The sequence below is a fragment of the Gobio gobio genome (genome assembly GCF_949357685.1).
Source record: "Gobio gobio genome assembly, chromosome: 16".
Taxonomy (NCBI): Eukaryota; Metazoa; Chordata; class Actinopteri; order Cypriniformes; family Gobionidae; genus Gobio; species Gobio gobio.
In genome coordinates this window covers 46033399-46048559 of record NC_137109.1, presented here as the reverse complement: position 1 = coordinate 46048559, position 15161 = coordinate 46033399, and the positions used below count along the sequence as shown (strand labels likewise).

At 39.0% G+C, this 15161-nt stretch overlaps 1 protein-coding gene across 1 annotated transcript in view; it reads right to left on the bottom strand.

The window, feature by feature from the left end:
* The window catches only part of nrg2b (neuregulin 2b), a gene marked incomplete at its 5' end in the record, with an annotated part of 134634 nt that overhangs the window by 63036 nt on the left and 56437 nt on the right, over positions 1–15161 (bottom strand). The window contains one exon of the mRNA XM_079839277.1: positions 8579–8697. Coding sequence (XP_079695403.1) covers positions 8579–8697 — 119 coding nt within the window. The remainder of the gene's footprint in view (positions 1–8578; positions 8698–15161) is intronic.

The window sequence follows — 15161 nt, the reverse complement described above, 5'->3', positions numbered from 1 at the left end:
ATAGATAGATAGATAGATAGATAGATAGATAGATAGATAAAATGACAGATAGAACAACAGACAGACAGACAGATAGATAGATAGACAGATAGATAGATAGATAGATAGATAGATAGATAGATAGATAGATAGATAGATAGATAGATAGATAGATAGATAGATAGATAGATAGATAGATAGATAGATAGATAGATAGATAGATAGATAGATAGATAGATAGATGATAGATAGATAGATAGATAGATAGATAGATAGATAGATAGATAGATAGATAGATAAAATGACAGATAGAACAACAGAGAGACAGACAGACAGATAGACAGATAGATAGATAGATAGATAGATAGATAGATAGATAGATAGATAGATAGATAGATAGATAGATAGATAGATAGATAGATAGATAGATAGATAGATAGATAGATAGATAGATAGATAGATAGATAGATAGATAGATAGATAGATAGATAGATAGATATTTTCTGCAGTGTTTGTCTGTTTGTTTGTGTAACAGCATATGTCTTTCTCCACAGGGGGGAGATGGTGAGTTTGTCCAATCATGACTGAAAGACAATAATGTTGATCAGGTGCTCCACCGGCAGTGCATCTGTTCTCCACTTTAAATAGATCCAGAGAGAGGCTTTTAAAGACTGCACATATTTCCCTCCGTCTCGTAGTCCATCCTGGTGCGGCAGGATATTAGCTCCATTAGCCTTGGCTCTGAGCCGACGGATGGATGCGGGCAGGCAGGAGAACATGATTCACGCCCCAGCAAGGGGGGTCGTGGGGAAGGCCGTAAGTCACACGGAGGGCCTGTGCGGAGCTGCTGATCCACTCTACTCAACCACGCTCCGATCAATGACATCGAACCACTTACAGGCGCTACCCATTCAGACGGCATGTCCACCACGAGAACGATCACATGCACGCAGAAACACACACATGCACACGCTGCAGAACAGCATGCGGGAGGAGGTGGGGGGGAAGCAGAACGGATGGAGAGACAGGCTAATGAAGAGCGGAGTGAATGGAAGTGGAGGAATGGGGGATTTGAAGAAGACAGATTATTATCGGGAAAGAGAGTTACAGACGGAAAAGAGAGAGAAAAACGTGGGTTAAAAAAGAGGGTTCGGACTACAAAGTATTGCTAAAAGAAAGTGCTATGTAGTGAGAATACTGCTCATTTGCATATGCACATTTTTATACATAAAATACACACATTTGGATTTACATGTATTCATTTAGCAGGTTCTTTTTTATAATACTAATATATATATATATATATATATATATATATATATATATATATATATATATATATATATATATATATATATATATATATATATATATATATATATATACCGGTGAAGTGAATAACGCTGATTATCTCTTCATCACGGCATCTGTTAGTGGGTGGGGTATATTAGGCAGCAAGTGAACATTTTGTCCTCAAAGTTGATGTGTTAGAAGCAGGAAAAATGGGCAAGCGTGAGGATTTGAGCGAGTTTGACAAACGCCAAATTGTGATGGCTAGACGACTGGGTCAGAGCATCTCTAAAACTGCAGCTCTTGTGTGGTGTTCCCGGTCTGCAGTGGTCAGTCTCTATCAAAAGTGGAACAAGGAAGGAACGGTGGTGAACCGACGACAGGGTCATGGGTGGCCAATGTTCATTGATGCACGTGGGGAGCGAAGGCTGGCCTGTGTGGTCCGATTAATGCTGGTTCTTATAGAAAGGTGTCAGAATACACAGTGCTTCTCAGTTTGTAATGGGGCTGCATAGCCGCAGACCAGTCATGGTGCCCATGCTGACCCCTGTTCACCACCGAAAGCACCAACAGTGGCACGTGGGCCTCAGAACTGACCACGGAGCAATGGAAGAAGGTGGCCTGATCTGATGAATCACGTTTTCTTTTACATCACGTGGATGGCTCAGTGCGTGTACGTCGCTTACCTGGGGAACACATGGCACCAGAGAGCGTCATGAAATGGGTTTCTATGGCCGAGCAGCTCATCCAAGCCTTACATCACCAAGTGCAATGCAAAGTGTGGGATGCAGTGGGGTAAAGCACGCCGCCACTGGACTCAGTGGAGCAGTGGAGACGTGTTCTCTGGAGTGACCAATCACGCTTCTCTGTCTGGTAATCCGATGGACGAGTCTGGGTTTGGCAGTTGCCAGGAGAACGGTACTTGCCTGTTCCAAGTGTAAAGTTTGGTGGATGGGGGGTTATGGTGTGGGGTTGTTTTTCAGGGGTTGGGCTTGGCCCTTTAGTTCCAGTGAAAGGAACTCTTAATGCTTCAGCATACCAAGACATTTTGGACAATTTCATGCTCCCAACTTTGTGGGAACAGTTTGGGGATGGCCCTGTCCTGTTCCAACATGACTGCGCACCAGTGACCAAAGCGTCGGTCCATAAAGACATGGATGAGTGAGTTTGGTGTGGTGGAACTTGACTGGCCTGCACAGAGTCCTGACCTCAACACGATAAAACACCTTTGGGATGAATTAGAGCAGAGACGGCGAACTAGGCCATCTCAACAACATCAGTGCCTGACCTCACAAATGCGCTTCTAGAAGAATGCTCAAAAATTCCCATAATCACACTCCTAAACCTTGAGGAAAGCCTTCCCAGAAGAGTTGAAGCTGTTAGAGCTGCAAAGGGTGGGTCAACTCCATATTAAACCCTACAGATTAAGAATGGGATGTCATTAAAGTTCATGTGCATCCCAAAACCTTTGGCAAAATAGTTTATGTGACCCGTGCTGGCAAAATGAGTTGGAATGTGCACAGGCTACTTACGAGCTGCAGGCAAAACAAGTGAAAAAAATGTCAATTTTGGTCTAATTTGAGGTACACACAAAAATGAGTTCATTAAGCCCTCATCTAGCGATCCCAATGCTCCAAATAGCAATTAAACATCTAAAAGTATCTTGAGGAGTAGGCCTACCTTTCCCTTGTCCATGAAAAATGGCGTTTTTCTCTGCTCGCTTCTTGACAACTGGCACTTCCACTCAGCAGTTTGGTGTCCTTTTAAAGCACAGCATTCCAACTTTAGCCCTGTTTCCACCGAAATTACCCGGAACAATTTGTACCAGGAACTTTTTCCCCCCCAGACCTGCTACTGTCTGCGTTTCCACTGCGGTCTAAAGTACCGCGAAGATTAGGCAAATTAGTCCGGTGATGTAGGACTGCGCGCGACTGCTCAATCATTTTTGCGCGACACTGTCTGCAACAATAACAAGTATGGGTTTGCTGGTTATGTATTGGTTTACTAAAGAGGTCATTAACAAAACGGCGGAAAAGAGACGAGCACTGACACTAAAGTGTATTCTGGAAGCTCGTAAAGCTAGATTTAAAATAAGACAACATATGTAATGATAAGCTATTACGGACATTGACCATGCGATTGCTCAGACGAACGCGCGCCATCGGACAGAAAGAGCAAGACTGATATTTACTGAACGCAGAACGAACCTCGCAAAAGACTTTTAAAAATGCCGGTTGAAATAAAATGCTGCGTGAGTTCAACCAATCAGCAAATTCAGAAGTGTGCGCACAAAGACGCCTCAGAGAGCGCGATCTCGATATACACACAGAATTACAGTATTTCAAAATATCTGTCTTGGCGAGTATTCACACAAACATCCTCTGTCTTCAGTGAATGCTTGGTTAGCTGTTAGGGGAAACATCTGATGTGTAACATTATATAAGATCCGTGCAGTACAGTAGGTCTTAATATATAGGCTATCTGTTTCATTAAATGTTAATCCAACAATTGTGGCATCATGGAGAGAAAAAAAAGAGTCAAATTTATATTTTTGCTATAGATATTTGGTGTGTGTCAAATTTGGTGCTATTACCAGGGATTTTAAGGTATGGTTGCTAGGTGATTTTGTTTTGAAACCTTAAACTCGATTTTTCTCAAAACTGACTTTCCTGACTCTATCGATTTTAAACAGGTGTAGCTCAGGTCTTTTTTGTCTGATTCCAACAAATCCTTTGCAAATGAGCTTATTGCGACTCATTCTACCAGCACGGGTCACATATGCTGCTGCTGTATGAATAGACATACATAAATCCCGTAGCAGATCTAGGCAGGTGGAGCTGGGGAAGGTGGAGGGTTTCAGAGGAACTCTGATAGCACACTGCAGGACTATCTCACAGCAAACAATGAAGCAGACTGTTTAAATGTTGAGCAAGAAATCTCATTGGCCCATGCAGTAATGATGTGATCGCTTGCAGACCTATCAGCCTGCGCCCTCTAGAATTTCATGTCTTTACTGTCACTTTTGATCAATTCAATGCATCCTTGCTGAATAAAAGTATTAATTTTTTTCAAAAAACACGTGTGTATGGCTTTAGAAGAGTTGTATGGTTTACTTTTATGCTCGTTTTATGATACTTTTCATCCTTTTTGAACCATGACCATCAACTTTTTTTTAAGAGGAAGCGCCGCATTAAGATTCAATATTTTCCTTACACAATATTTTGTACAGATTTGGAATGACATGAGGGGGAGAACATGACAGCCTTTTTACCTTTTGGTGCACTGTTCCTTTAAGAGCACAAACAGGGTCAATTATGGTTACTGCTGTGTGTGTGTGTGTGTGTGTGTGTGTGTGTGTGTGTGTGTGTGTGTGTGTGTGTGTGTGTGTGTGTGTGTGTGTGTGTGTGTGTGTGTGTGTGTGTGTGTGTGTGTGTGTATTTTGCGTTAAGTATACTTGGCTCTTGTATCTGACAGGCTCTTGGCATTGCATTCAGAGGCCAGAGTCCAGCTGGGTCTCATGTCACACACAAACATATACACAAAGACGTAAACACACACTCCTCCTAAATGACCCGTCTTCAAGGACGTTCTGCTTTAGCCTGCGCAGTTTTAAGACACACACCTTTACTCTATGCTCTCAAATACTGCATAGATACTCCCCCGGTGACCCCCCATATGGCCACCAGAGCATCTCTCCCTCTCTTTCTCTTTGTCTCTCAGGTGTCTGTGCTGTTATATATAGCTGAAATCTGTGCACTTATGGACTGAAATGCTTGCTGTTCCTGGAGTGCAGAATCTGCCAAAATGATACAGTTTATCTTCATTAAGCACAGAGTTGTCTGCAGCTATCCACTGTACACACACACACACACACACACACACATTCAGTGACACAAAACATTTCCTCACTGACTCACAAACTCTCTAATACACATGCACACAGTAAACACACTTTCTCTTACCTCTCACACACACATCCTGAAAGGACATTTTTACCTTTCACAGTGACTTAACTACATAATAGATATCAGATTATTAAATATGCCAATTACCTCTCCGAACACAGAAACAGAAACACACACACACACACACACACACACACAAACCCAGCAATTTAAATATGCAGACCCAGATATCCTCCCATTTTATTAATTAAACAATTTATTATTCATTGGGGGAAAAACACAATAAAGAGCCCAATTCTTTGATTACTCATTTAATTACTTTAATACATTATTAATAATATTAATTTACTAATTTCCTTCAATTGATCTTGCGAATCTTTGAACGTGAATCTTTGATTAATTCAGTTAAATTGTTCATTCACTCTCTTATCCACTCAATCAATCAATCAATCAATCAATCCTTTATTATTTAATTAAATTAATCATATTAATTCAGAATGAATTTATTCTAGGGTTACACAATTTGGGGGAAAATATAATTCAATATATATAATATAATTCAGATTTTTTGAACATTAATAATGGACAAACATTTAGTGATTATATATCAATATGAGACATGACTATAAATTAATAATAATAAAAAAAATTTTTTTGATTAATCATAAATCCCAAATTTATTCTATAATTTCTTTTACTCACTCACTCATTCATTAAATGATTCTATCATTGCATTAATTCTCTTGGTCATCCGGTCATTCTTTGTGTCCATGGGCCTCTGCTGACACATCAGATAATGGAAGGGTTTGGTGGAGAGCTGGAGGACAAAGTTGAGAGAGAGAGAAAGACCCTATATCTCAAACCACTCAACCATTACTGGCCTTAAGATGGGCTGGATGGAGCACGCATTAGTCACACACACGCACACACACACACAGTCACGGCACATCAAACGCCTCCAGCTGATGTGATATACTCCAGAGACTGAAGCAGGTGGGGAGATCGGTAAGTAAAACAGCAGATGAGAGAGGTGTGTTATCCACGATAACACAAAACTCACAAGAGTCTGCATAAAATGCTTAGACTAGTCTTACAAGTTAGTCACCTTATTTTTTTTCTTTAAGACTGGCAATAACATGAAAGTCAGTTACATGAAAAGGTTTGATTGGTCTTTGAACCCGAAGAGTAAGAGTTATTAGCCCCAACTCACTGCTCAGATTATTTTTTTATTATTATTTAACCAGAATGATCTCACTGAGATTAAAAATCTCTTTCACAGGAGTGTCCTGGTCAAGAATGGGCAGCAGTTACAAACACAAACTTACAAGACAAAAAAAAAAAAAAACCTTAAAAACAATTGCACATCATTGAGTCTTCTTCAAGTGACCGAATAATAGATTTAAAATGTTCCATAGACACCAGAGTTTGTAATTTCAATTTCGTTTGGAGTAGATTCCAATCAGACGGTGCTGCAAACGCAAAAGCCCTTTTTCCTAGCTCAGTTCTAGCAAATGGAACAGAAAGAGTATAACAATTTTGAGACCGAAGGGAATATTTCCCAACACTTTTCTGCTGAATAATACAACCTAAATATGAAGGCAACAGCCCCAGAATGGTTTTATAAATGATAAGATACCAGTGCATTTTTCTTCTAAAGGACAGAGAAGGCCAAGCTACTCTGTTATACAAAGTGCAATGATGAGATTAACTGGTCAAACTAGTTCTTAAGACACAGTCTTAACTTGGCGGCTATGTTTATGCAACTGGCCCCTGAACGCTGCCTCAAATCCTGCGGCTCTGTGCTATTCTATGGCCTAATGGTCGATAAAACAGACGAAACAATCCTATAGACTTTCACTGAAGGAAGGACTTGAGCCATTTCATAGAAGGTTGTTTTTTTTACTTGGGCCACTAAGCGAGAAACTAAGCAACCACCCAAAACACCCTAGTAACCACCTAGAAACCCCCTAGCTACCACCCACAAGACCCTAGCAACCACCTTGCAACATCCTAATAAGCACTCACAGACTCCAGCATCATGACAGTAAGTTTTGCAAAGGCAAAAAAACTGCGGATGGAAATCGTAAGGAGTTTTATTATTCTTGTTCTGATTCTGGTTGCTTTTATTATTATCTTTAATGCTTTTATTATTCTGCCCTCATCAGTTTGTTTCCAAATGCTGAGATTATTTTAGGGCGTTTTCACACCTAACTTGTTTGGTCCGGATTTTCAGACTTTTCAGGTTGGTCCGAATCAAAATTGCAGGTGTGAAACCTCCCCCGTACCACGGTCCGGACCAAACAGACAAAATTTGGTCCGACGAAAAGAGGTAATCTCGGTCCGGATCAAACTGAACAAAGGTTCGGTTCGTTTCTAGTGTGAAAGCATTTTCTGTATGGTTCGGACTTTCAGACCATTTACAGGAAGTTCCTGTTTATTTTTAATATTATAATGTTATTTTTAAATTCAATCTAGTCTAGATTGATTATGAAAAGTGAAAATATGCGCAATCTGTCAGAAGACAGAAGGTCAGAAATGATTTTGAAAGAAATTTTGTATGACTTTGCTTAGAAAGCCTTTCTTTAATGTGAATTTCGTTTTGTATAAATTGTGTCTTAATTTTAATCAACGTTTAATCAGATAATTGCCTGGATTTAATAAATAAGAAGCAAATAGTCTATAGCAGACAATAATCGCCGGAGCGATCACATGCTTTGCACATGAACTGGAGCGCGTCTCAAATAAACTGAAACTCAGCAGCTACTTGTCTCACAAACATGAGAAATATGTGTATATAAAGCTTGAAATGTCCACTTTTAAACGTAACGAAAAGAAAATAGTCAAGCAATGCGCATTGTTCAATAGTGGCAACGATATGCGTCCGTTCATTCATTCTTGTCAAAGACGCACGTCCGTTTACAAACCAATCAATGTCCAGATGCAGCCCACATAGATGATGACGAGTGGACGCAAGTGTGTCATGTAAAGTTCTTTAGTGTGCTCGCATAATTGCAATGTGAAACCAAACCAAAACTAACCGAATGTATAAAACGTATCAAAACATGAACTTCGGTTCGGACCTTGGTGCGGACTTTCAGGTGTGAAAACGCCCTTAGATTAAAGAGTAGATCAAATTCATCTGAAATGAATGTAACCTAAATCTTATCTTTCATATCTGACCAGTGTGAAATTGATGGACAAAAACAGCTATAAGTGCAACATAAAGACAGGCCCAGTGTGCTCTCACTGCACGTTTGTCTATTTCAGAGTACAGACGTCTTACAAAGCACATCTGCTGGAACAATACAGCACACACAGAAGAATCTGTCCCATGATGAGCAGGAGCACTGGTCTCCTGTAACTCTCAGCTGTTTGCAAAGAGAAGGAAATAATGGAGCTCTTACTGCTTTGGACGCTGACGTAGCTGGTGGCGTTCTCTCTGCCCAGCGAGTTCTCCGCCAAACAGGTGTAGTTCCCAGAATCCTCCAGTCTCACTCTGCTGATGTGAAGCTTTGAGTTTTTCCTGCACATAAGCGGCCATGACACAAAGAAAGAGAGAAATGGCAAACCATGAGGGTGTGTGAAGACAGGAATCTACAAAAACAGTCAGATGAGTTTGGAGAGGCTAGCTAAGTTGCAAACCGAGTTCATCAAAAGCAAGTTTGTATATATGTGGTTACTGATTAGCATTTATCCCAGAAGGGCATGATCCTGGATCACCATGTTGTTGGTCCTAGAACAATATTATTTTCAGTCAATCAGATCGGAAAGTCAGAATTTCCAAAGCTCTTTTTTGGAAAAGTGCAATGAAACGGCACTTTGGAAACTGGTTCGGAAATCCCAGCAATTTTGCCAAAATGAGATCACGCACAAACGCCAGCACACAACACGAGATAAAAGTAAGCAAAGCTGCAACATCACATGATATGAAACCTGTTTAGCAAGCTAAAGTCAGCAGAGACCAGTGTATAAACTATGGCAAGTCAATATTTCTGTTAAAAATCCTACACCTGACAAATTGTTGTGTCATTATGCATAATCTGAGCATTGGACAACATAATGTCTTTACATTTATTCACTATTCAAAAGTTTGGGGTCACCAAGTTTTTTTTAAAGTTCTGTTTTAAAGTTATTAATTAAAAAGTGACAGTCAAGACATTTGTAATGTTACAAAATATTGTTATTTGAACTTAATAAACTCTTAAAAAAGGTTCCAGTAGTTTTTTGTTTGTTTGTTTTTTTCATAGCAATGCCATTAAAGAAACATTTTTGGTTCCCCAAAAGAACCTGTCATGGAACAATTCTTAAAAGAGCAATGTTTTTCTTAGTGTAAGGAACTTTTTAATAATTTGAAGATCGCTTTTCACAAAAAAAAATATATATTTTGTGCAATGGAAAGGTTCCTTGATGCCTTCATGAAATCAAAATCAACCCAATTTACTTTGTTAGCACACATTACTGGTCTTAGGGTGAACAATTAATCGGTGCAAGTTAAAGGGATAGTTCACCCAAAAATGAAAATTAGCCCATGATTTACTCACCCTCAAGTCATCCTAGGTGTATATGACATTCTTCTTTCAGACGAATATAATCTGAGTTATATTAGAAGAATGTCATATACACCTCGGATGACTTGAGGGTGAGTAAATCATGGGCTAATTTTCATTTTTGGGTGAACTATCCCTTTAATACACAGAAAAAAATAGTTTGTCGTGGTAATCTTTAATCAAAATCTGAAAAGTACAGCGGTCTAGAATGGCGTTCCTTCTCAGATGATGCCAGTTTGGCGGCTTGGGTTTGAATATCCTTAACCACTCCCCTCCAAACGTTAGTCTGCTATGAGCGAGGGATGGAGAGGAGGAGCGCTGAAGGAAAACCCTGCCCTCTATTCAATATTCCCTTGGAAATACGTCACAGCACTGAAGAAAACTCAGTTGCTCCTTCCGGTTCACTGGGACTTTAAGGATCTTCATGGAACTATAGATGCTAAAGATCCATAAAAGAACACCGTTTTCAACACTGATAATAATAATAATAATAATAATAATAATAATAATATTTTTTTCCCTTGAGCACCAAATCAGCATATTAGAACGAGACTGAAGTAATGATGCTGAAAATTCAGCTTTACATCACAGGAATAATTTAATTTTAAATAATTTAAATTTAAAAATGTACTAAAATAGAAAACTAGTAGTTCTTTTTAGTAGTAATATATTTATATATATATATTTACAAATAAATGCAGCCTTGGTGAGCAAAGAGACTTTTCTCAAAAACATGAAAATCTTAGCAACCCCAAACTTAACTTTTGAACGGTATACTCTTAAAAGTAAAGGTTCTTTATTGGCATCTATTGTTCCATTAAAGGGATATTTCACCCAAAAATGAAATGTTTATGTTTATCTGCTTACCCCCAGGGCATCCAAGATGTAGGTGTCTTTGTTTCTTCAGTAGAACACAAATGAAGATTTTTAACTCCAAACGTTGCAGTGTGATAGTCGTATAATGCATGTCAATGGGGATATTTTAGAGTATGAGAGTAAAAACACACAGACATACGAATCCTTATTAAACCATGCGGCTCGTGGTGACACATTGATGTCTGAAGACACGAAACGATCGGTTTCTGCGAGAAACCAAACAGTATTTATGTTATTTTTTACCTCTTATCAGACGAATGTCATCTAGTTTTCCCAGCGCCATAACTTCCGGCGAATAAGGTCAAAATACTCGCGCAATCAAAGATATATATACATAGATGCCTCATTCGACCGATCTGCGCAGGCATTAATGAGCAGTGATGCCAGTACTTAGTAACGTTACTTAGTAACGCGTTACTCTAATCTGACTACTTTTTCCAGTAACGAGTAATCTAACGCGTTACTATTTCCAAACCAGTAATCAGATTAAAGTAATTTATCCAAGTCCCTGTGCGTTACTATTTTCGTCATTTTCCTTACTAAAAATATATATTTATGCTTTCTTGTTTAGTCTCAGCCGGGGTTTTCCTGCATAGAGGAGAATTACGAGGCGGCCGCTCCGTCTGTCGACAAAACTCAAGACAGGCAGTCACTTGCTCAGATTAGGCATGTCGTGATAATTAAATAATCATCAGAAATATATATTGTCACATTATCCTTCAGCAATCATTATTCGCATATTATTATTTGCTAGCAGCCTACAAAGTCATCTAAAGCCATTCCATAGCTGAATGTCTTTCCTCCGCTGTAGCTATCAATCATTCTCCGTTCAGCAAAACTGCGCGTCGCGTTCGGTTCCAGTCAGCAGCTGCACGGTAAAGCTCACTCACTCCATATGATATTCCCGTTATAATACTTGATATGTTGATAAAATAATTTATTTTTAATTTTAATTAATTTAATTTATCTTCTTGCTGAAGTTTATCTAGCGGTTTCTGAAAGATGTTGTGCTCGAGCTACCCAGGTGACAACACAAGGACTATTAATTAGCATCACACGCACAATAACCGGAATTTAAAACTGTGAAGAAACAAATCATCAGTGAATGTTTGGACCGATATAGGCTACATAGTAGACTAGAATTTGTGCGCTCAACGCTCATCTTCTCTTTATGCCGTGAACTTTTCAAAGTGCACTCGCGCTGCACTGCACACTCTGATTCCATGTTGCTTTAAGCGCATCATTCTGCACCCGGGATGCGCATAATGCGCTTTTGAAGCGTTTCATATATTTTCATAGTTTTGTGCACTTAAAGATTATTAAAAAATATATTGTTCTCACGTATCGATCATATAATTGTTGTCCCTTTACAGAGCTGCACATCAGGTTTACAATAAACTATAAATCTTGTAATTTTATATTATTTGTGTAGGCCCATATAATTATTTACATTCATATATAAATATAAATTAAAATATTAAATATAAATTGTTTTTCATAAATGTATTTAATAAGAACACAAAGTAATTTGTACCTTTTCATTAACATGTTTAGATTTCATAAAATTAGTCAAAATATTTTTTTTGGAGATACAATTTCAGGAGATACATTGTTGACGTTACTGTTAAAAATGCACTTCCAATAAAGTGTTGGCAAAAACGGTTGTCATTTTTATGTTGAGGCTGCAGAGGTGTTGTCGGCAACTGATGAATGTAACTAATAAAGTAACTTGTACTCTAACTTAGTTACTTTTAAAATCAAGTAATCTGTAAAGTAACTAAGTTACTTTTTCAAGGTAACTGTGGCAACACTGTTAATGAGGAATCTATGTATATATCTATGATCGCGCCGGTATTTTGCATGTATTTTGACCTTATTCGCCGGAAGTGATGGCGCGGGGACGGCTGATGCAGAGCCATAGAAAAAAATGAAATACATTTTTAAATATGGATATTTTTCTTACACAAAGGCATCGATTCGCTTCAGAAGGCCTTTATTAACACCCTGGAGCCGCGTGGAGCACGTTATTTGACGGACAGATGCATTTTTTATGGACTTCAAAAACAGAGCAACTATTACTGCTATTATAATGTCTGGATTAGCCAGAACATTTTTAATATAACTCAGATTTTATTCGTCTGAAAGAAGAATGTCATATACACCTCGGATGACTTGAGGGTGAGTAAATCATGGGCTAATTTTCATTTTTGGGTGAACTATCCCTTTAAGAACCTTTAATATCCTTTGCACATAAGGTCCATTAGACTGGAAATAGGTTCTTTAGATTATTAAAATGTTCTTTTAAGAACGGTTCAATGTAACAACCAAAAATGGTTCTTATATGGTATCGCTACGAAACCACCATGTAGTATATACAGTCGTGTAGTGTACATTCATATTAATTCATTTAGCAGATGTTTTTCCCCAAAGTGACTTACAAACGAGGAACATCACAACTAAGCAATAAAGTCTTCATGGTTGGAACTCAGAGATACAGAGTAGGAATATCCCACATCTGAATTTGGATGCAAAATTCAGGCTAGGATTAGGGTTTTAGGCCTGTTTGTTTGATAGGAATGTGGTTCCAGGAATCTGTCCTGCTTGGCTTCATCACATTGTGCGTGGGGTCTCTAGCGGTGTCAATGTGATACTCGCATTGTCTCTCGGCCCTTCTCCTCAGGTCAGCATGTGGACAGCTCATTAGAGGAGTGAAGCTCTTGAAGGATCACATTCTGGAGCAGAACGCAGAGAATATGGCCGCTGCGTGTATCATCTTCTGTCCTTACTTTACCTCCATCATTATTAAACCATCCCTGTTCACGCTGTCAGCTCTTTCGCTCACAGTTCATTGGTGTAAGTGTGTGTACGGATGCAAGCGCGTGTCTTCACGACTGTGGATCTGCAGTTTCAGCACACACACATTTGCAAAATTACACAAGGGGCTAGTGAACAGGCAATCCTGTTAGAGTGATCTGCTTTCCGTGGAAACGTGCACCTCAGCACTTTCTCTCAGGGAACAGAAGAGGACCGACATGTTACGGAATGCCCTGAATTCCCCCGTATGTTTCCCGCCCCGCGGACCGGTTCCGGCATATTGAACGGCTTCATGTGGACTGAATATACAGCTACTCGTACATTATTGATTTGTGTTACAAATGGTTAAATGACATTGATGCAATGTTACGGCAACATGCACAGCTCAGCAACTTTTTATTCAATCCCTTATCCAATTTTACAAAACGCCGCTTTCCCATATATTAAGGCATTTGCATGATTATGCAATTCTCACTGAAGACTAGTTTATCTAGACCCCAAGTGCATATAAAATTAGTCATATGTTTTTTTTTTTATTCCATTCTCCACCTACAGACGCCTCTGAGGGAAATATTGCGTGTTTGGGCCCACACACTCTCCCCTCAGAAACGCAGGCATCCCACGGTCCCATCGCGAGAGAAAAGCATTGAAGGGGAAGTTACCCACATTTAACTGATGGAGCTTCCTTGAGATGGTTGATCAAAACCTGGTGCTGCTGAAATTCATCAGAGAAGAATCTGTCACTCATTCTGACCCAATCATTTTAATTCTGCCATCATTTACTCATCATCATATCTACAACCTGCAGTGCTCGCCAGTGTTGCCGACTCTCGCGAGACAAATAAGCAACCGCAGCTTCAAAAACAAGCCCAATATTATTTATTATAATCAATTATGATAAATTATTTTTTTGTCAGTAAATGAGCCTGCAACATATTAAACTGAAACCTCTTGGAGTTTGAAAAGCAAAAACAGATGTGATTTTACAAAAATCATCAAATTGCAATAAAGGGCAAGCAATATCCTCCAATCAGCTGTGAAGAGAAGAGGTTTGGAGATAGAAAAAGAGAAAAAGTGACGTGAAGGCCAATTATGGTAACCCATAATCAGAGTTAGTGCACACATATTACACTCTAAAAAATGCTGGGTTAAAAACAAGTTGGGTTGAAAATGGACTAACCCAGCAATTGGGTTGTTTTAACCCAGTGAATGGGTTGTTTAAACCCAGCAGTTGGGTTAAATGTTTGCTTAAAACAACCCAATCGCTGGGTTAAAACAACCCAGTTGCTGGGTTAGTCCGTTTTTTAGAGTGTTGGAGCAGTGAGTAGTGAACACACACACATTGCAAACCGTGAAAAAGGAAAGCCCTGCATCTCAATGTGCATATACTATCTGCTACATAGTATTGAAAATGACTAATGTCACAATGACTCTAAAAAATGCTGGGTTAAAAATAACCCAAGTTGGGTTGAAAAGGGACTAACTCAGCAATTGGGTTGTTTTAACTCAGCGGTTGGGTTAAATGTTTGCTTAAAACAACCCAATTGCTGGGTTAGTCCATTTTCAAACCAACTTGGGTTATTTTTAACCCAGCATTTTTTAGATTGTACTATTTAGGATGGATAGTATGCACATTGGGACACAAGCACTAAGGGAGCGCTGCAATATAGCCACATATTTATAATAAAATAAATTCGAACCATGTACCTACTGTTATTATTAGTACACTCTAAAAAATGCTGGGTTAAAA